Here is a 22,329-nt window from a genome sequence, read left to right on the forward strand (position 1 = left end):
CCAGTTGTGGCCTGACCAATGTTCTGTACAATTTGAACATTATCTCTTTGCTCTTATACTCTATGCCGTAACTGTTGAAAGCAAGTCTTTCATAGGCATTCTTAACTATCCTATTCACGTACTCTGCTGAACATGGATGTTCCTGCCTCAGCAAGTATTTGTCCCCATTTGCCAGATGCCAAACACTTAAAACCACAAGCAGATTTTCTTTTGCCATCATTTGTGCACGAGTCTGACACCAATCTAAGTAGGGCAGAACATTCCCTGGTATCTCTAAGTAATGGATAAAGACCAGCAATCACGGGTACAGAGCAAAATCACAAAATTCTTCATACGTGGTAGGAGTTTCCAACACGGAGCAGAATTTGAAAGAAGAAAAGGCAAGGGAATAAAAAACAAGAGCTCAGGATAAATATAAAGCTTGAGAATGCGGTTTTTGAGATTGAATTGCTGCATTTATTGGCAAGGCCAACATTTGTCAATGTAAAAGAAAAGAACTGGGTTTTTAATTGGCCTTTAACCACACCACAACACAAGGTATGATTAATTTATTGTCTCAAAGTTACTAGATTCTTTGTTCTGTTTGTACTACAAAACTAAAGCACAAAAATCAAAACTGCCACTATAGTGCAACGCTAAGAGAGAGCTCTGTGGTTGGAGCTGTTTTATCCCAGATGAAATGATAAACTGAGGCTCCTATTCCTGCAAGGACAGATGTGAAAGCTCCTGTGACATTAGTCTGAAGAAGACCAGGTGAGACCTCCTCAATGCTCTGGCCAGTGTGCTTATCTTTCAACCAACATAACTATATCAACCTCCACCCTGGCTTCCCCAAGTTCTCTGACCACTTTTTTGGATTTGCCACAATATTAGTGCTTAATGCTGGTGGAAGGAAGCCCACATCTGGAGTCAAATGAGCGTCAGTCTTGGCTGTAATTCTAAAACTATTGCACAGTCCAAACTTCATTGCGTGTTCAGCATTTTGAGACATGCAGTGTAATACATGTATTTCACTTTGAAATAATTTCTCCAATCAATGTACTGGTACCACCTAATGTAATATCAATGACAATTAGCTTTTAAAGTCATAGAGCATGGAAACAGAGCTTTCGGCCTAAATCGCCCATGCCGACCAGGTTTCCTAAACTGAACTAGACTGTATCTGGCCCATATCACTCTAAACCACTCCTATTTATGTTCCAGTACAAATATCCTTTAAATGTTGTCGTTATATCCACCTCTACCACTTCTTCAGGCAGCTTGTTCCCTCCCTGTGTGAAAGCATTGCCCCTCAGGTCCCTTTTAAATCTTATCTCTCTCACCTTAAACCTGTGCCCTCTAGTTTTGGACTCCCCAACCCTGGAAGAATGGCTTTGGCTATTCACCTTAGCTATGCCTTTCATGATCTTATAAAACTCTATAATGTTACTCCTCAGCGTCCTTCCCTCCAGGGAGAAAAGTCCCAGCCTATCCAGTATCTCCCACTAACTGAAACTCCCAGTCTGGTAACATCCTTGTAAATCTTCTTTTCATCCTCTTCAGTTCAATAGCATCCTTCATATTGTAGGGTGACCAGAGCTGTATGGAGTACAGTGCTGCTGTCTCTAAGATTCTGTAAGCCCCTCTTCGTGTATATATACTCACAGATCCTTGCTTCAGATCAAGGTGCAGCCATCTGTTCATGCTGGTCTTGTAGCTCTCTCCCTTCTCTCCGATCAACGTGCAGTAAACATAATTCCAGGTTCCAGAACCTTGAATTGTCCCAGTCTCAATGGTCACTTTGTAGGTGATCCTTTTGGCTCTGGGAGAAATTCACATCTCCGGCTGTGGCAAATCTAAGTCTCAAGGAAGTGGTGCATTGCTTATGTATGAAAAATAGTGATGTTTCTGGGAAACGACCTGACTTGTAATCTGATAGAAAATTCCATTTATGCTACAGGTCTTGACAGGCCTGAGCTTTATACCTTATCTTTCATATTTAGAGATTGGAAGAAACCTTGGTCCAAGGCCATTATTAAAAGAGACAATACTAAGAAGAGAATTTAATAGTAACTAACTCAAACTGGCAAGGGAGACTATATGACTCTATGTCCTGTGCAAATGCCCCCACATAGAGACTGAACTTTGTGGTAGGTGCTAAATGAACATTGTAGACTCTCCAGAGGACTGGGATAAAGGAATTCTACTTATACTTTCTGCTATTAAGGATACATCAAATGAATCAACCAAATTCAGTCCATGTCAATTAGTTTTTGGGAAAGAGGTGAGAGGACCTCTGAAATTAATTCTTTGGAGGGTCAGTGCAGACTCGAAAGGCCAAGTACCCTATTTCCACACTGAACTGATTCTATTCAATTTAAAAGGAGAAAGAGTAAGTAAAGTGAGTGTTGGTCCTCAAGAGAGAATGGGAAGTTAGTAACAAATAAAGGAATTGAACAAATGCATTTTGCATCTGAGTTCACTGTCAAGAACAAAAACACAGTCATAATAATAGAGATAGTAGGAACTGCAGATGTTGGAGAATCTGAGATAACAAGGTGTAGAGCTGGATGAACACAGCAGGCCAAGCAGCATCAGAGGAGCAGGAAAGCTGACGTTTCGGGTCTGGACTCTTCTTCAGAAGCAATAATTCTTCAGTCGCAATAATAGCTTTGAATCAGGAGCTGGAAGGAAGAGAGGAACTTTGAAAATTACAATCACGAGGTGTGCAGATGGAAATAATTCCACAAAGGCCAGTACCCTGTCACCAAGTCACTCTTTATTTACAAGTGCAGTACCTAACACTAACCCAGTGAGCGCAGAGCCGGCTCCCAGAGTGAACCTGACACTCCCGTTTTTATCTGTCAGCCAGGGCTGTCCAATTAGACCAGGTTAACAGTCTCAAGGAACTCTTACTCTTTGGGGTCCCCATGGCTGACCTCATTCCCATCACTACCTAAATGAATGGAGCTCTAGGCTGACAGGTCCAGATAGACTTCATTCTAGGGTCATGAAAGAGGTGATTAATAAAATCCTAGATGAATTGGTATAAATTATTCAAAATTCCCTAGTTTTAGGAAATGCCGCATCAAAATGGAAAGCAGCAAATAAATACCCCTCTATTCAGTGGGGAGGCAGAAAACAGGAATCTATAAGCTTATCGATCTGCCATTGGGGAAGGTGTTCGAATCAGCCATTAAAACAGATTAGAAAAAGCTGAAGAATCTCAGCAGGTCTGGCAGCATCCATGAAAAGAAATCCAAGTTAATTACCTTATGAGCAATTTCTATTTTTGTCTCTGACGCATCCAAAGTACATATTGTACTTGGATTTCCAGAAGGTATTTGTCAATGTTCTTCATCAAAGTTTACTGTGAAAAATAAAACCCATGCTGTGATGGGTAATGTTGCATTATGTGGAAGAATGAAATGAAGAATTAAGAGAAACAGACTATTAGTTAAACGGAGAAAACTACAGAATTCCAAAGTTAAGAGGGCTTTCAATATTCTGATGCATAAATGATAGAAATGATAAATTGCGGGCACACAAGTGATTAAGGCTCATAGGGAGATATCCCTTTACTACAAAGGGAATTGAACAATAAAGCTATTGTACTTCAGTTGTACAGCACCGCAGTAGACCACATCTCAAATACTGTGTGTAATTTTGGTCCTCTTATTTACAGAAGAATGTAAATACATTGAAGGCAGTTCAGAGGGGATCTACAAGATTGATAAACGGGATGAGCTAGTTTGGCCAACTCATCCATACTGAGCTAGGCTCTCTTGCCTGACTTTGGCCCTATCCGTCTAAACTCTTCTATCCATGTACCTGTCCAATCGTCATCTAAATGTTTTAATTGTACTCACCTCTACCACTTCCTCTGGAAGTTTTGAAATCCCCTACCCTGGGAAAAAGACCTTGGCTGTTCACTTGAAAAATGCCCCTCATGATTTTATGAACCTCTATAAAGTAACTCCTCAGCCTCCAACACTTTAATAAAAATGTCCCAGCCTACCCAACCTCTCCTTATACCTCAAAACCTCCAGTCTCTGTCACATCCTTGTTAATCTTTTTTGCACTCTTTCCAGTTCAATAACGTCTTTACTATAGTGGGGTGGCCGGAATTGTGTGCAGTACTCCAAATGAAACCCCACCAATGTCTTGTACAGCCGTAACATGACATCCCAACTGCTGTACTGAATGCTCTGACCCATAAAGACAAGCATGCCAAGTGCCTTCCCTGTCTACCTGAGATGCCACTTCCAAGGAACTACGTAACTGCATTCCTAAGTCTCTCTGACCTGGTGTTATGAGGGAAGGTTGGACAGGCTGAGAGTGTAGAAGAGTGAGGAGTGACTTGATTGAAGTGTATAAGATGCTGAATGGTCTTGATAATGTGGATGAGGGAAACATATTTCTTCTTGTAGGTCAGTCCAGCACATCCATGCCGATAAAGTTTCCCAAACTAGTCCCATTTGCCTGAATTTGGCCCATATCTCTCTCTAAATCTTTCTTTTTCATTTCCCTGCCCTTTTAGATGTTATAACTGTACCCACCTGTACCACTTCCTCTGGCAGATCATTCCACATGCGAACTACCCTCTGTGAAAAAGTTGCCCCTCAAGATCCTTTTACATCTTCCTCCTTTCATCTTAAAATGACATTGGATCTAAGGCCTTTTGTGACACACATGCAAATCTCTCATTTCAAAATGATTTCTCCAATCAAAGCACCAACTAATGTCATAGTATCCGATCGCCAAGAGCTGTTAGCCCTGAGACTCTGCTGAAATAAATACTCACAGATCCCTGTTTCAGTTGATGGCACATCCACTATCTTATGACTCCTTTCCCTCTCTCCAATCAAGGTGCAGAAGATGTAACTCCAGGTTCCTGCACCCAAGAGTGTCCCAGTCTCAACTGTGACTTTGTACGTGATCATTTTCAAGCACTGGCAGAATTTCCAAGCTCTGATTGTGTGATAAGGAAAGCAGATGCAATGTTAAGATATGAAACAGTAAACAAAAAGTTCAGCAATTTTTCTGGGGAAAACCAGCTGACATACAATCAAATGGGAGGCTCTGTTCAATCACTGTTTCGACATCAGGCAGAAAGGAGGGTCAGAATTGCTCTCCACATTTACTATCTGAACCTTGCCCTCCTGTCCCACCACCAATGTTGTGAGAATCAGCCTTTTTCACCGAGTCTGCCTGTTCAGGGATATCATGCATATCCTCTGGTCTTGAACTTGGCCCTCCTGGCTCAGAGTCACCACCACCATATCCCTATCTCTGAGCCATAATAATCTAATCATATGCCCCCGGCCCTCAGGCTAAACCGCCACCAGTTGTCACTCCAAGAGGTAAGGACACTGCCATTGCATCACAAACGCCCCTGCTACTAATTGGCTGAGGGTCCGATAATCCGAGGACGCAGATTTAAGGCTATTGGCCTAACAATTAGGAACAATACAAGGTAAAACTCTTCTTAAGTAATTGATGTGGATTTGGAGTGAACTGACTGATAACGCCTTGAATGACATGGTGCACAGCTAAATAGTTGTGAAAACTGGATGAGCAACGAGCTTCTCAATGTCAAGAGTATGAAGTTTTGTTTTCCAACCAATGATAAGATGCGATTCTTTCCAGTTTGTGGCAAGAGTCAAATTTGCATTTATTGGCTTGCATTAACATCCTCAATATTGCTCAATCTCACTTCCTCAATTCACATTTCCCCATTCTACCACCCACCACCAGGGAATTAGATGCCGAGAATTCCTGCCATGGAAGTCAGGAGTGGTCCCACTTCCTACAGACAAAAGGGGTGGCCATGGGCACCCACATGGGCCCAAGCTATGCCTGCCTCTTTGTAGGTTATGTGGAACAATTCCTCTTCCGTACTCACACCGGCCATAAACCCCACCTCTTCCTTTGTTACATTGATGACTGTATCGGCACCTCCTCGTGCTCCCACGAGGAGCTCGAACAGTTCATCCACTTCACCAATACCTTCCACCTCAACTTCAAGTTGACCTGGACCATCTCCGATACCTCGCTCCTTCCTGGACCTCTCTGTCTCCAACTCTGGCAACCACCGAGAAACCACTGTCCATTTCAAGCCCACCGACTCGCACAGCTACCTAGAATACACCTCCTCCCACCCATCTTCCTGCAAAAATTCCATCCCCTATTCCCAATTCCTTCACCTCTGCCGCAGTTGCTCTCAGGAGGAGGCATTCCACTCCGGTACATCTCAGATGTCCTCGTTTTTCAAGGACCGCAACATCCCCCCTTCAGTGGTCGAGAACACCCTCAACCGTGTCTCCCACATTTCAGCAACTCATCTCCCACACCCCATCCTCGCAATAACAACCAAAACAGAATCCCTCTCATCCTCACGTACCACCCCACCAACCTCCGATCCAACGCATCACCCACCAACACTTCAACCATCTGCAATCCAACCCTCCCACCAAAGACATTTTTCCCTCCCCACCCTTGTCTGCTTTCCAGTGGGACCAGTCTCTCCGGGAATCCCTTGTCCACTCCACACTTCCGTCCAGCCCTAACACACCCAGCACTTTTCCCTGCAACCGCAGGAAATGCTACACCTGCCCCTACACCTCACCCCCATCCCAGGCCCCAAGATGACTTTCCATATCAAGCAGATGTTCACCTGTACATCTGCTAATGTGGTATACTGTATCCGCTGTTCTCGTTGTGGCCTCCTCTACATCAAGGAAACCAAACGGAGGCTTGGGGACCGCTTTGCAGAACACCTACGCTTGGTTCACACTAAACAACTGCACCTCCCGGTTGCGAACCATTTCAATTCCCCCTCCCATTCCGCAGACGACACGTCCATCCTGGGCCTCCTGCAGTGCCACAACAATGCTACCCGAAGGTTGCAGGAACAGCAACTCATATTTCGCTTGGGAACCCTGCAGCCTAATGGTATCAATGTGGACTTCACAAGCTTCAAAATCTCCCCTTCCCCCACCACATCCCAAAACCAGCCCAGCTCGACCTCGCCTCCCTAACCTGTCCTTCCTCACCTGTCCCCTCCTCCCACCTCAAGCCCCACCCCCATCTCCTACCTACTAACCTCATCTTGCCCCCTTGACCTGTCCGTCCTCCCGCGGCTGACCTATCTTCTCCCTACCTCCCCACCTACACTCACCTTTACTGGCTCATCCCTGCCTCTTTGACCTGTCTGTCTCCTCTCCACCTATCTTCTCCTCTATCCATCTTCTATCCACCTCCCCCTCTCTCCCTATTTATTTCAGACCCCCCATTCCCCTCCCCCATTTCTGAAGAAGGGTTGTGGCCCGAAACGTCAGCTTTCCTGCTCCTAAGATGCTGCTTGGCCTGCTGTGTTCATCCAGCTCCACAGCTTGTTATCTAAGATAGGGGACAGCTAGACCTTCCAACTTAGCAGGAGGTTGAATGGCTAATCTCCATAGAACTGGATCCACACACAAAGTGGGCAGAGAGGTGGGTGAGGGCAGATCGTCCATGATGCCTTCATCGCAGAAGGAAGGTTTCATTTGTCACTTTGCATGCCAGGGTTCAAATCCTTCCCTGCTCTCAACATCTTCCCTGCTCCATCCTCTCCCCTACCTCTGTTCTCTCCACTGACCCAACAATCCCTCCACTCCCGCTTCCAACTTCTGATTTTTTTTTGAGTTTCCTGGGGTCCTAAGCTCTGGAATTCCCTCCCTGAAAACTTTAGATTACCTTAGATTTCCGACAGTGTGGAAACAAGCCCTCCGGCCCAACAAGTCCACACCACCCCTTGAAGCATTCCACTCAGACCCAGCCCCCTGTGACCCACACACTCCTGAACACTACGGGTAATTTAGCATGGCCGATCCACCTAGCCTGCACATCTTTGGACTGTGGGAGGAAAGCGGAGCACCCGGAGGAAACCCATGCAGACATGGGGAGGATGTGCAAACTCCACACAGACAGTTGCACAAGGCTGGAATCAAACCTGGGTCCCTGGCACTGTGAGGCTGCAGTGCTAACCACTGAGCCACCATGCCACCCACCACTTCATGCCAATCTCTCTGTCTCTCACCTCTCCCCTGCCACGAGTCATCTTTGAACATGTTTGTGGACCAACCAGCCTCAGACACAGAGCGGGTGTCACCATCAATCACTTACTTCCTTGTGAAGCACCTTTTGGCACCTTTCACCACATGAAGGCACAAGAACATTGCAGGTTGCTTTTGTTGCTGGGCTATTTGACAATGGAGGGCTTCGTGGCCCAGCCTCATTCGACACTGGCGTGAACGGTTTTCACCGTTACCTTGCCAATCCACAGCAGAAAGCCTCATAATACATGTTTTCATAAGTCAACTCCTTCATCCCGGGAATCAGCCCAGTGAACCTCCTGTGAACTGCCTCCACTGCCAATATACCCTTTTTTAAAGCGGGGTCCAAGGTGGGAGGTAATCGCCGAATGGCATGAACTTTTAATCCAGAGAAACACCAAAAGAACTGGGGACGCTGTAAATCAAGAACAGCTCAGCAGATCTAGCAGCATCTGTGAAGAAAAGATCCGAGTTAACAGTTCGGGTCCAGTTCTGAGGAAGGTTCATTGGACCTTAAATGTTACCTCTGATCTCTTCTTCACAGATGCTGCCCAACCTGCTGAGGCTTTCCAGCAACTCCTGTTTTTGCTCTGAATCCAGAGAACCAGGTAATGTTCCATCATTGGCCATGACAGATGATGGAATTTGAATTGAATAAATATCTGAAACTGAGAATCTAATTCGATACTCTCCTTCCTAAGGCAGAAGTTAGAGAAAAACTAGCAAAAATGTACAAAACGACACCAGATGTCGTGTTTGTTTTTGGCTTCAGGACATTCGTGATGAGCATGATCTTTGTGAATTGTTGGGGGTTAAAAAGAAACCATCTAATGCCCTTTAGGGACGGAAACTGCCATCCTTGCCTAGTCTGGTCTACATGTGGCTCCAGACCCACAGCAATGTGGTTGACTCTTAAATACCTTCTGGGCAATTAGGGATGGGCAATAAATGCTGGGCACAGCTAGTGACGCATTTATCCCGTGAATAAATTTTTAAAAATTGTCTGCACTTCTGTTGATGCACACCCAATGGTATCCCTACAGATGGAAAGTAGAATCCCGACAGTGGGGGCAGAGGCCCTTCAACCCATCGAGTGTACACCAAAAGCATACCAGTTAGACCTAGACTCCAATCCTTTCCCCGAAATCCCAAATTTACCATGGCTAACCTGCCTAGCCTGTGAAAAAAGACCCCAAGAACTTAACTTCCATTTCTATCAGCTGTCATACTTAGCAAAGCTCATTCCAAATAGTCAAATTTAACCCCAGGAGACAAACTATATAAATCTGGTAAAATAATAGACACGTTCAACAAAATTTAATTCGGAAGATTTCTAGCAATTTAGCTTAGATTCCCTACAGTGTAGAAACAGGCCCTTCGGCCCAACAAGTCCACACCGCCCCTTGGAGCATCCCACCCAAGCCCATCCCCCTATATCCCACACACCCCTGAACACTACGGGCAATTTAGCATGGCCAATCCACCTAGCCTGCACATCTTTGGACGCAGACACGGGGAGAATGTGCAAACTCCGCACAGACAGGCGCCCGAGGCTGGAATCGAACCCGGGTCCCTGGCGCTGTGAGGCTGCAGTGCTAACCACTGAGCCACCGTGGCCATATGCATTTAGGATACACTTGTATCGAGACTTCTCTATTTTTAAACTTCAACTCCTGAGCTAGAGAGAGTAAAATTCAATTTGCCTTCTTCTTTGTTTGCTGCTCAGTGAGGGTGACTGTGACAGCCACCGCAGAAGTTAAAAATCCATCTGGTTCACTGCTGTCCTTCAGTGAGGGAAATCTACCCGGTCTGGCCTACATGTGACTCCAGATTCACGACAATGTGCTTGACTCTTAGTTGCCCTCTGCAATGGCCCAGCGACACGCATAGTTCAAGAGGTGATGGGGAATGGGCAATAAATACCAGGCTTGCCCAGTGATGCCACATCTCGCAGCAGAATTGCTGAGCAAGTTAACCCAACCTGCTTTGATTTCCAGGTGGAGGAGTATGAAACCACCAGCGAGCAGGACCTTGGGACCATTTGGTTTGTGGATTTGGAGGTGACCCAGTTCCTGCTGGCGGATTATTTGTCACTGGGTCAAAGTTACTGGCTCTGCTGCTCCGTGACGGTGGTGGCCCCCCACCCGCCACCAGGAGACACTTTGGATTTCCCCTGCTACAAGTGACTGGGCAAGTGCACCGTCCATCTGCGGGATGAGACAGGTCAGATAGAATCAGAATCCCTACAGTGTGGATGGATGCCAATCGGCCCATCGAGTTCTGCACCAACCCTCCAAAGAGCGCCCCACCCAGCCCCCTCTCTCCCTATTTATTCCAGTTCCCTCTCCCCATCCCCCTCTCTGATGAAGGGTCTAGGTCCGAAACGTCAGCTTTTGTGCTCCTGAGATGCTGCTCGACCTGCTGTGTTCATCCAGCCTCACATTTTATTATCTCAACTCCCAGCGTATCCCCGCATTTACCCTGGCTATTCTGCCTAGCTTGCATTTTTTAAAAAAAGAAAAAACTTAACCTCCGTTTGTATTAGCTGTTACACTTATCAAAGATCACTTTAAAGGGTCAAATTTAACCAACTATATCAATCAGGTTCAATATTTGATACGGTGAACTAAGATTTAATCTGATCAGGGAGGTTTCTAGCAATTTAGCATACTTGGAAGAAAACCATATCGCATTAGACAATCATGGTAGAGATTGTCATTTACATTTCAAACACACCATGGTCTTCTTCAATTCGTATGGTAGCTGTAACTGGGGCTGTACTGCGCTGTAATGTTGTCAGTACATACCTGTGAAGGTGGACGGACTTCAACGCAGGAAGCGAAGGTATGTTCTCTGGTCTCCCTCACACCACTCCAATGTTTATAGTTCCAGAGCTAAGCTGGGAACCAGGAATTTGCTCTTTGAACCATTAATCTCCTCCAGCACAGCTCCCCACTCCACCACCGCCTCCTCCCAGAAGCGTTCAACTAGCTGCCCCCACTGTGGCATCAAATTTTGATTGGGATCATGGCAGGGGTGCTATGCAAATGCAGGTTGTCGCTGCTGCCTGGTTCCATGATGCTCCATGTTTATTCCAACTGAAGCAGACCCTGGGAGAAGACAATCCCATTTTCCTTGCTGGCCAAGATGTGGGTGAGGAGCATCGACGCCCAACACTTTGAGCTGGTCTCCCACCTTCTGAAGACTCACCTAATCGCTAAGACAGTCTGCGTCACCGCCACCCTGCAGCTGCCATCCGTGCACCCCGTCTCCAAGGGTATGCAACAGGCCGATGGAGGCACTCCCACCTCATCCTGGCAGAGATCCCAGCCCCAACATGTGGGAAAAGCTGGGTGGTCAAGGAGGAGTGCAGGACCAACATTGACAATAATAGACCTCAACCTGTCTCTCTACCCTCACAGATACTATAGTTAACACACTTAGCCTGCACACTACAGGACAATTTAGCATGGCCAATTCACCTAACCTGCATGTCTTTGGGCTGTAAGAGGAACCCAGAGCACCCGGAGGAAACCTGCGCAGACACGGGGAGAATGTGCAAACTCCACACAGACAGTCGCCCGAGGGTGGAATCAAACCTGACCATTTATCCTTTAAAACCTGCTCCACTATTCAATAGATTCATCCAACTCTATTCTCGTTTTCTCTCCGCACCCTTTAGCCCTAAGGACTATAACTAACTCCTTCTTGGAAACATTCAATGTTTTGTCTCGCTTCATACATCAATCATGCCATCATGGAATCCTTTGTGGCAACTATATATACCTTCACTTCTGGCTTCTCAACACAAGTGTCTGCTTCCTTACCAAATCTTAGCCTGAACAATCTCTCCACACACAATTTTAGCACATCCAGATTTTTCATACTCAAGCCAGCTGGGCCTGTTTTCCCTCACCCACCTTCAACGCATGTAGCAGCTGTGCGTACCATCGTCAAATTGCACTGCGGACATTCACTAAAGCTCTTCAGACAGCACCTTCCAAACACATGACCACTTCCATCTAGAAGCACAAGGATAACAGGTACATTGGAACACCAGCCCCTGCAGGTTCCTCTCCAATGTGTGAATGAGTTGCTGTGGAACTTGCCGGGGATGGTGTTCCCATATAACTGCTGCCCTTATCCTTCTGGATGGACATGATAGTCGATTTAGAAGGTGCTGTCTGAGGATCTTTGGTAAATTCCTACAGAGCATCTTGAAGATTGTACACACTGCTGTGACTGAGTGTCGATAGTGGAGGGAGTGGATGTTTGTGGAGGTGATGCTAAGAAAGCGGGCTCCTTCATCCTGGAAGGTGTCAAGATTCGTGAATGCTGTTGGATCTGTACCCATCCAGGCAAGCTTTGTGCCTTGTGCGTGGTTGACAGGTTTTGGGGAGTTAGGAGGTGAACTACTCACCTAGCCTCTGACCTGGCCACTATATTTATATGGCTCATCCAGTTCAGTCTCTCGTCAATAGTGAGGGATTCAGTGAGGGCAACACCATTGAATGTCAAGGGATAATGGTTGGAGTGCCTCATATTGGAGATATTCCCTGCTGTGTGTCCTCGTAGTAAGCATATAGGTTGGGGCCAGGGGCTGTTGTGGTGCAGTGGCAGTGTTCCCACCTCTGAGCCAGGAGGCCTGGGTTCGAGTCCTAACTGCTCCAGAGGTGCGTGAAAACATCTCTGAACAGATTGATTGAAAAGAGTTGATACTTTGAGCTCACGACAGAAGGGAAGAGGAATGGAGAGAGTATTGTGCCTGTTCCTCTAATATTTTGAAGATGATGGCCTGCGATTCACAAGTAAAAGTCATCATTGGCTCACCAGAGCACGTGACTGCTTTCTCATTGGAGAGGCAACTGGTGGTAGTTTAACCTGAGAGCAACCACACTGCAGACAAGAGGAACATTCCTTCTCTTTAATCTCAGCCAGTGCGAGAATTGAACCTGCACTGTTGCCGTCACGCTGCATTGCAAACCAGCCATCCAACCAACCATTGCCCTCACACAGAAGTGAGAGATGAGGGTTCTCGCAGTGAGAAAAGGGCTTGGAAATTCTCAGGACTCGTGTGTGTGAGCAACGCTCATTAATATAATTGAGAGGTTAATGGAATGTGAGCATTTGTCACACAAGGGACTGGCCCGCAAAGGAATGGAGGATGTTCCCTGTTTGGATTAGGTTCTGGTCAAACCAGATTTGGAGTAACTCTATTCAGCTCCGAGAACCTCTGATGGAATGGTTCCAGGGATGAGACGCTTGTGCAGGAAGATGTTGGGACTGTCCTCGTTGGAGAGGTGAAGGTTGAGAGGAGATTCGATAGAAGTTTTTCAACATCATAAGGGACAGGGAGATACTATTGCCCTTTGTTAAAGGCATCAAGAACTAAAGTGTTTTTCAAAAGAAGCAAATATGAGGTGCATTTTTGCACAAAGTACTTTGAAGTCTGAGATAGAGAGATTTTAATCAGTTAGGGGGTCATGGGATGTGGACCAAGCCTGGAAAGGATATTAACAGCCACCTCCCTCAAACGAATAAGGAAAAAGTGTTTTGTGTTTTTGCCATCCTCACTAATCGTTAACATGTTTGAACACGGCCTCTAGGTTTGCAGCCAACGTTGTAACATTAGAACATAGAACATAGAAAAGTACAGCACAGTACAGGACCTTCGGCCCACAATGTTGTACCGTGGAATAATCCTAACATTCTATTACCGAAATCACCAGCAAGCCCTGGATGACCCTGAGCTTCAGGCCTGGGTTAAGGACATATCTGAAGTTGGCTTTCGAGGCATTAAGATCACTGGTAACTGGATGTAAACTGGCCATTCACCTGCGAAGTCATAGCCCTCGTAATTGCAGGAGGCCATTCCACTCACCCTGCCTGTACTGGCTTTTGGAAAGGGCTAACCAATTAATTATTCCTCTTCAACTACATGGCCTTTTCAAAGTCTGCAATTCTGACTCTGTGCCTGCTTCAGGAGATGCATTTCCAGGTCTCCACCTCTCCCTGTGGGTAGAGAGTTCTTGTGCCTTTCCCTCTGGGCATGAGGAGCGGCCTGGCTGCGAGTGGAGTGGGTTGGGGGGGGTGGTTGTTGGGCTGCAGGGAGTGAAGAGATGCATCTTTCTGGCCTCCGTGTGGTGGTGACGGAAGAGCCCCCCAATTTGCCCCGTCCATCACTGCTGTGCGTTTGCGACGTCACAGTGTACCTGTGGGGCGGGATGCACTGCAGAACCTCACACGGGCTCCCTCAGCCTTGCCCTCCTTAACTGTTGACCACTTCAGAAAGGCAAAGTCAAGGCTTTTTTCCTCATCATTCATAGGATGTGGGCATCACTGGCTGAATTCTTGGTGCCCATACCTAGTCAGCTCTTGAGGGCTACTCTTAAGACCTACTGCTGTACTGCTCATTGTGTGCTCGTCCTTTGCTCTACTGGACATGTTTGATAGTAGCATCGATAGATGCTGCATCCCTTGCTCAGTGTCCCCACCCCCCAATCCCGTGCAATTCGGACTTGGTTGATGCAGAGCAAAGCTCCCTTCCTGCTGACTTTTTCTGCCAGAGCCATCTGTCTTTCAGGACTTCAGTCTTGGCTCTGCCGATGGACCTCATCAAGTTTCTCACCTCAATTAGCTCCGCCTGTAGTGCCCAGCATGCTGCCACGAACGCTAAACAGATAACCGAGGTCCCTCGGCTTTTCTAAAGTAAAGACCTATGGGTGCTGAAAGCAGAAGTTGCAGGCGAAACATCAGGAGCGTCTGTGGGAAGAAAGCAGAGTCAACGTTGCGATGAAGACACTGCTTTCCTCCCACAGATGCTGCCAGTCCTGCTGAGTTTCTCCAGCAAATTTCAGCCGACTAATCTGCTTTTGTATGTGTCCCCAGACCATCTTTTCTCTCTCATCTTCTGTCCTCAATGAAAATTCCACCAGAGATATGTTATCTTAGATTTTTCACTGTCCCTCACCCTGTGGATCTAAAGGCAGGGAGCTGACAGGCTCTTAAACTCATTGATGAGATGGAGCTCAAAACTGCTGTCACCAACCATTCACACATCACACAGACTGACCGAGAGGAAGAGGGGCGATGGTAGGAGGCGTAGACAGACAAGAGATTCAGACTGAGAGACAGGGAGGAAGAAGGAGATGCAGAGAGAGTGGGGTTGGGGGTGGGGGGAGAGACATGCAGAAAGAGAGAGAGAGTCAGGGAGATAGAGAGAGTGACAGAAACAGAGAGGATGCCTCAGGGCAAGAAGGAGAGAGAAAAAGAGAGAAAGACATGCATTAAGTGAGAGAGAGGGTGAGACAGAGGACGAGAGAGAGAAAGCTGCAGAAGGAGAGAAAAAGAGAGACATGCAGAAAGTGAGAGAGAGATATGCAGGAAGTGAGGGAGGAAGGCAAAGAGAGAGAGAAAAATGCAGAGCATTAGTGAAAAAGGCAGAAAGAAAGACAGGCAAACAGAGAGAGACACATGCAGAAGGTGACAGAGAGATGTAAAGCATGAAGAGACGCAGAGTGTGAGAGACGTAAAGGATAAGAGACACAGAGAGAGAAGACAAAAGAGAGACAAAGGGACAGAGACAGGAAGGTCTGGAAGTACTGTGATTATGTCCCTGGATGATAAATCAGGGGGCTAGCCTGGAGGCTGTTTTGAATATTTTTCACTGTGAATGGCCTGTTTAGTTCAGCATTCAGCACCGTGATATTCTTTGAAGCTAAGTCAAAGGCTACTTGCCTGCATGTTGACTGTAGGCAATATTGGCCTAGACAAATGCTCCAAGACAGAGGCTCGAATCTACCCAACATCATCTATTTTTAATCAAGCTGTTCACACATGGTGTGTCATACCTCTGGAGCAGGTGGACCAGTGAAGAACTTAGGTGTGCACTTGCAATACAAAGGCATATGCGGCTATGGGCCAAGGACAAAGCATCATCTCCACCCTCCCACACATTCCCGTGCTGTAGCCCGCAATGCCCGGGAGATTCCATTCTGGGAGAGTCCTGGACGGATCGAGAACCCCAGGAGGTATTTTTGGACAGGGGAGTGCTGCCGCAGCCAAGGAAAGCCCTTTCTGCCCGACCGAGTCGGATTTCCTTTCCTTTTTTGAACAGTATGATTGGGGTGCCTGGGTCCCCAATGCACCCACCTCCATGAGGAGATCTTCCCCATCCAGAAAGGGGGCCGTGACGATGGAAATATATCGTGGAACCTCTGCTGGACATCACCCAGTCCCGCATTCAGATGGCTGTTTCATGGGCCCTCGGCCACCCCCCAGCCTGGAGTGGTAAGGAGTTACCCAGTCAACTCAGCACCAAACTGCCTGCATTTATGTAGCACTTTCTATGACATAAGGTACCCCGGAGAGAGACTAGCAAACATTCAGCGCTGAGGCACAAAATGAGCGATTGGAACGGGGCCATTTAATTGAAGAGGTCAGCTGTGAAAGGAGAGGATTTTAGGAAGAAACTCCAGAGCTTAGGGCCCAGGAAGCTGACATTACGCACGAGAATGTAAATGTGTTTGAACAGAATCCCAGGCCACACTTTTAGTTTTGCTAACTCCATAAAAACCCACAGCCCGGTGAGTATTTGGTATTTATACAGAGAATTCACACATAATTAACCCAAAACAAACATTGCTATCAAGCCAGAAGTCTTGAGCTGCAATGATCTGTCATCTCTAACCCCTCCAAATGTTGGCTTGAGTTGTCCTCTGCTGGCTTTTAACGGCTTTCACCTGGATATGTTTGCTTTCACTTATGTTGTTCCCGACTTCCCTTGTCAGTCTTTCTGGTCTTGTCCTCCCCTTAATACGTTTCTTCTTCCTTGGGATGAATTTCTCCTAAATTATCCCCAGAAACACCTGCCGTCCTCGCTCGGCTCCACTTCCAGTCACCTCTGGCCAGCTCCACCCTCGTGTCTTTGCAGTTACCTTTACTCAGTTTTAGTATAGCTACATCGGACTCCAGCTTCTGCCTCTCAAGCTGCAGGGTGAAATCTATCACATTATGGTCTCTGCCCCCAAGGGGTCCTTCACCTTAAGCTCCCTTATCAAGTCTGCCTCATTATAAATCACCAAACCCGGTATTGCCTGTTCCCTAGTGGTTACTACCACGAGCTGAGCCAAAGAAAACCCATCTCATTCACATTCCATGAATTCTTTCAATTGGGATAAACTACCGACCTGATTTCCCCAGTCCAGCCGCATTTTGCAGCCCGCTACCGCCACCATGATTATTGTAATGTTGCCTCTGCTTCCTAATGTTTCCTAGTCCTGACTACTGCTCGGAAACCTGTACATAACTCCCATCAGGGTTCGTTATCCTTTGCAATTGCTCAGCTCCGCCCACACGGATTATACACCTCCTGATTGCATATTGCTTACAACTGAACTTCACTTCTCACTAACAAGGCAACCCCTCTCTCTGCCTATCCTTTCCATAGGACGCCTAATATTGGACATTTCGTCCCCAGACCTGATCCTCTCACAGGTACATGTCTGTGATTCCTACAACATCGTGCCCGCCAATTTCAAGCTGTGCTACAAACTCATTTACCCCGCTTCGGGGACTGCTTGCATTTCAGAACACTCTCGGTCATGTGTTGACTGCCTCCCTCCTCGTAGTTTCACCCCTCAACTGCTGTGCCTGAATTTAGATTCCTGATCCTTTCTGTACTCTCTGTTCTATTGCTTGTTTTTGGTAATATTAATAGCCTCTCCTGAGCCCTGCCTCTCCTTAGCCACTTTAAAGTTGTGATCGCTAGGGTCCTGGTGCAATGGGACTGTCAGCCCATATCCCCCTTGCGAACACACAGCTCCCAATTCGCACTCAGCATAGCTGCACCCCACTGATCAGAAACCATTCTATTGTCACCCAGAGAAAGCTTGGCGACGGTGAGGAGTATTTCCCTGAGAAGGCGGTGAAGACTGTCGTCGAGAAATTTCAGAAAGAGCTGAGGGTGATCGATCACATGGTCCAGGAGCGTAAGACGGACCTGGATCTGAAATGCCAATACCTGCAGCCCTCAAACATCGAGAACAGCATCGCCGTCTAATGGAGCAGAGTGGCCTGGATCCAGGACGTGTGTGTGGCCCTGATGGTTATCTGGGTTGGGGGGCGGGATGTGGGGAGGAGAGCGGGGAGTTCCATTATTTGGGGTCAATTATTCACTCAGGACAGAGGCGAGGAACAACTCAGGTTATTTTTTATGGCCAAAAGTGCCCCCCGCCCTCTGTGCATTTAAAATCCAAAAATATTGGAATTATCATGTTGTAATTAGTGGCTTTATGTGAGCCAAAGCTTCAGGGCAATGATACTCTTTGTCTACAGATCTCCAGGAAGTAACATACAGAGTCTTATTTAAAATTTACAGCCATTGGGCCTGAAGCCTGTTGTTTATAGTCTGTCAGACCCTCCTTATACCTACTCTCCGTCTGAACCCAGCACCATAAATTCCAGAGATAATGGGAACTGCAGATGCTGGAGAATCCGAGATAACAAAGTGTGGAGCTGGATGAACACAGCAGGTCAAGCAGCATCTCAGGAGCACAAAAGCTGACGTTTCGGGCCTCGACCCGTCATCAGAAAAAACGATGAAGGCTCCAGGCCCGAAACATCAGCTTTTGTGCTCCTGAGATGCTGCTTGGCCTGCTGTGTTCATCCAGCTCCACACTTTGTTATCATAAATTCCAATCCTTTTTCCCATCCCCTCTTAAAAGTGTTGATGCTATTTGCTGTGTGGCTGTGACAACATGCAGACTTTGGTTACTTGAAGTGTGAACACAGATGTGCCTATTGGTGAATTTATCCTGAGGATTACCACACCTCGGGTGAGGGGAGAGTTTGAGAAGGAGCATAAGGTTAGATACAGAGTAAAGCTCCATCTACACTGTCCCCCATCAAACACTCTCAGGGCAGTGACAGCACAGGGTTAGATTCAGAGTAAAGCTCCATCTACACTGTCACCATCAAGCACTCCCAGGACAGGAGCAGCACAGGGTTAGATTCAGAGTAAAGCTCCATCTACACTGTCACCATCAAACACTCCCAGGACAGGGACAACACAGGGTTAGATACAGAGTAAATCTCCCTCTACACTATTCCCATCAACATCATGTTTTTAAAATAACTGTATTCCTTTCGCAGCTTTTCAAATTTAGCCGTATTTTCATATTTCATAGAATCATAGCATCCCGAGAGTGCATAACATTTAGATGAAAATATTCATTTTTTTAAATACTTCCAATTTTTAATTGAAGTTACTGCAAGTTTTCCAAAGAGCTCTGTTAAACTCTCCTCGCCTTTCCAATGCCCACACTGACCCTGAGGTTCCGCTGATGCCTCCTGTCGTTTTGAATTAATTCCGCGTCCCACTGAATCCCGCGGCAGCGTCAGCTCCTCTTCTGCAATATAAGCCAACAGCCAGCAGACGGTGACATTGCGTCACTATAATCACAAGACAGTTCCAGAGCCGGAAAATTTACATTTTTTTATTTTAAAAAAACACAATTACTATCGGAAACCCGAGAGGAGCAGGCACCTGCTTGTAAATCACTTTAGGCTTTTCAGACCCAAAGTTATATCAGTTCCGAAAAGGATTTTCTTCTTCATTAATTTTCCGCTTCAAAACTAACATTCTAATCATCCGGAGTACAGGATACTGGACGTATACAGGTGAGTGAGGTGGGGGAGTACAGGATAATGTACCTGTACAGGTGAGTGAGGTGGGGCAGTACAGGATAATGTACCTGTACAGGTGAACGAGGTAGGTGAGTACAGGATAATGCACCTGTACAGGTGAGTGAGGTGGGGTAGTACAGGATAATGTACCTGTACAGATGAGGTGGGGGAGTAGAGGATAATGTACCTGTACAGGTGAGTGAGGTGGGGAGTACAGGATAATCTTCCTGTACAGGTGAGTGAGGTGGGGGTGTACAGGATAATGCACCTGTAAAGGTGAGAGAGGTGGGGGAGTACAGAATAATATACCTGTACAGGTGATGTGGAGGAGTACAGGGTAATATACCTGTACAGATGAGTGACGTAGGGGAGTACAGGGTAATGTACCTGTAGAGGTGAGTGAGGTGGGGGAGTAAAGGATAATGTATCTGTACTGGTGAGTGGGGTGGGGGAGTACAGGATAATGTACCGGTACAGGTGAGTGAGGTAGGGGAGTACAGGATAATATACCTGTACAAGTGAGTGAGGTGGGGGTGTACAGGATAATGTACCTATACTGGTGAGTGAGGCGAGGGAGGACAGGATAATGTACCTGTACAGGTGAGTGAGGTGGTGGAGTACACGACAATGCACCTGTATAGGAAGAGAGAGGTGGGGGAGTACAGGATAATGTACCTGTACAGGTGAGTGAGGTGGGGGAGTACAGGATAATGTACCTGTACAGGTGAGTGAGGTGGGTGAGTACAGGATAATGTACCTGTACAGGTGAGTGAAGTGGGGGAGTACAGGATAATGTACCTGTACAGGTGAGAGTGGTGGGGGAGTACAGGATAATGTACCTGTACAGGTGAGTGAGGTGGGTGAGTACAGGATAATGTACCTGTACAGGTGAGTGAAGTGGGGGAGTACAGGATAATGTACCTGTACAGGTGAGTGAGGTGGGGGAGTAAAGGATAATGTACCTGTACAGGTGAGAGTGGTGGGGGAGTACAGGATAATCTTTCTGTACAGGTGAGTGAGTTGGGGAGTACACGATAATGTACCTGTACAGGTGAGTGAGGTGGTGGAGTACAGGATAATATACCTGTAAAGGTGAGTGAGATGGGGGAGTACAGGATAATATACCGGTACAGGTGAGTGAGCTGAGGGAGTACAGGATAATGTACCTGTACAGGTGAGTGAGGTAGAGGAGTATAGGATACTGTACCTGTACAGGTGAGTGAGGTGGGGAAGTACAGGATAATGTACCTGTACTGGTGAGTGAGGTGGGGGAGTAGAGAATAATATACCTGTACAGGTGATGTGGAGGAGTACAGGGTAATATACCTGTACAGGTGAGTGAGGTAGGGGAGTACAGGGTAATGTACCTGTACAGGTGAGTGAGGTAGAGGAGTATAGGATACTGTACCTGTACAGGTGAGTGAGGTGGGGAAGTACAGGATAATGTACCTGTACTGGTGAGTGAGGTGGGGGAGTAGAGAATAATATACCTGTACAGGTGATGTGGAGGAGTACAGGGTAATATACCTGTACAGATGAGTGAGGTAGGGGAGTACAGGATAATGTACCTGTAGAGGTGAGTTAGGTGGGGGTGTAAAGGATAATGTACCTGTACTGGTGAGTGAGGTGGTGGAATACAGGATAATGTACCGGTACAGGTGAGTGAGGTAGGAGAGTACAGGATAATGTACCTGTACAAGTGAGTGAGGTGGGGGAGTACAGGATAATGTACCTGTACAGGTGAGTGAGGTGGGGGAGTACAGGTTAATGTACCTGTACAGGTGAGTGAGGTGGGGGAGTACAGGATAATGTACCTGTACAGGTGAGTGAGGTGTGGCAGCACAGGATAATGTACCTGTACAGGTGAGTGAGGTAGGTGAGTACAGGATAATGCACCTGTACAGGTGAGTGAGGTGGGGTAGTACAGGATAATGCACCTGTACAGGTGAGGTGGGGGAGTACAGGATAATGTACCTGTACAGGTGAGTGAGGTGGGGGCGTACAGGATAATGTACCTCTACAAGTGAGTGAGGTGTGGCAGCACAGTATAATGTACCTGTGCAGGTGAGTGAGGTAGGGGAGTGTAGGATACTGTACCTGTACAGGTGAGTGAGCCGAGGGAGTACAGGATAATATACCGTTACATGTGAGTGAGCTGGGGGAGTACAGGACAATGTACCTGTACAGGTGAGTGAGGTGGTGGAGTACAGGATAATGTACCTGTACAGGTGAGAGAGGTGGGGGAGTACAGGATAATGTACCTGTACTGGTGAGTGAGGTAGGGGAGTACAGGATAATGCACCTGTACAGGTGAGGTGGGGGAGAACAGGATAATGCACCTGTACAGGTGAGGTGGGGGGAGTACAGGATAATGTACCTGTTCAGGTGAGTGAGGTAGGGGAGTACAGGATAATGCAGCTGTACAGGTGAGTGAAGTAGGGACGTACAGAATAACGTACCTGTACTGGTGAGTGAGGTGGAGGAGTGCAGGATAATGCACCTATACAGGTGAGGTGGGGGAGTACAGTGTAATGTACCTGTACAGGTGAGTGAGGTAGGGGAGTCCAGG

The 22,329-nt window shown here is 46.9% G+C and overlaps 1 protein-coding gene across 1 annotated transcript in view; it reads right to left on the bottom strand.

The window, feature by feature from the left end:
• Positions 1-8,318, bottom strand: part of LOC125448665 (polyunsaturated fatty acid 5-lipoxygenase-like) — a 79,279-nt gene extending 70,961 nt beyond the window's left edge. Inside the window, exons 1-2 of the mRNA XM_059642677.1 lie at positions 8,146-8,318; positions 1,645-1,801 (exon numbers count right to left, since the gene is read on the bottom strand). Coding sequence (XP_059498660.1) covers positions 1,645-1,801; positions 8,146-8,318 — 330 coding nt within the window. The remainder of the gene's footprint in view (positions 1-1,644; positions 1,802-8,145) is intronic.
• Positions 8,319-22,329: the final 14,011 nt, after the last annotated feature.

This window comes from Stegostoma tigrinum, chromosome 45, assembly GCF_030684315.1.
Source record: "Stegostoma tigrinum isolate sSteTig4 chromosome 45, sSteTig4.hap1, whole genome shotgun sequence".
In the NCBI taxonomy this organism is placed as follows: Eukaryota; Metazoa; Chordata; class Chondrichthyes; order Orectolobiformes; family Stegostomatidae; genus Stegostoma; species Stegostoma tigrinum.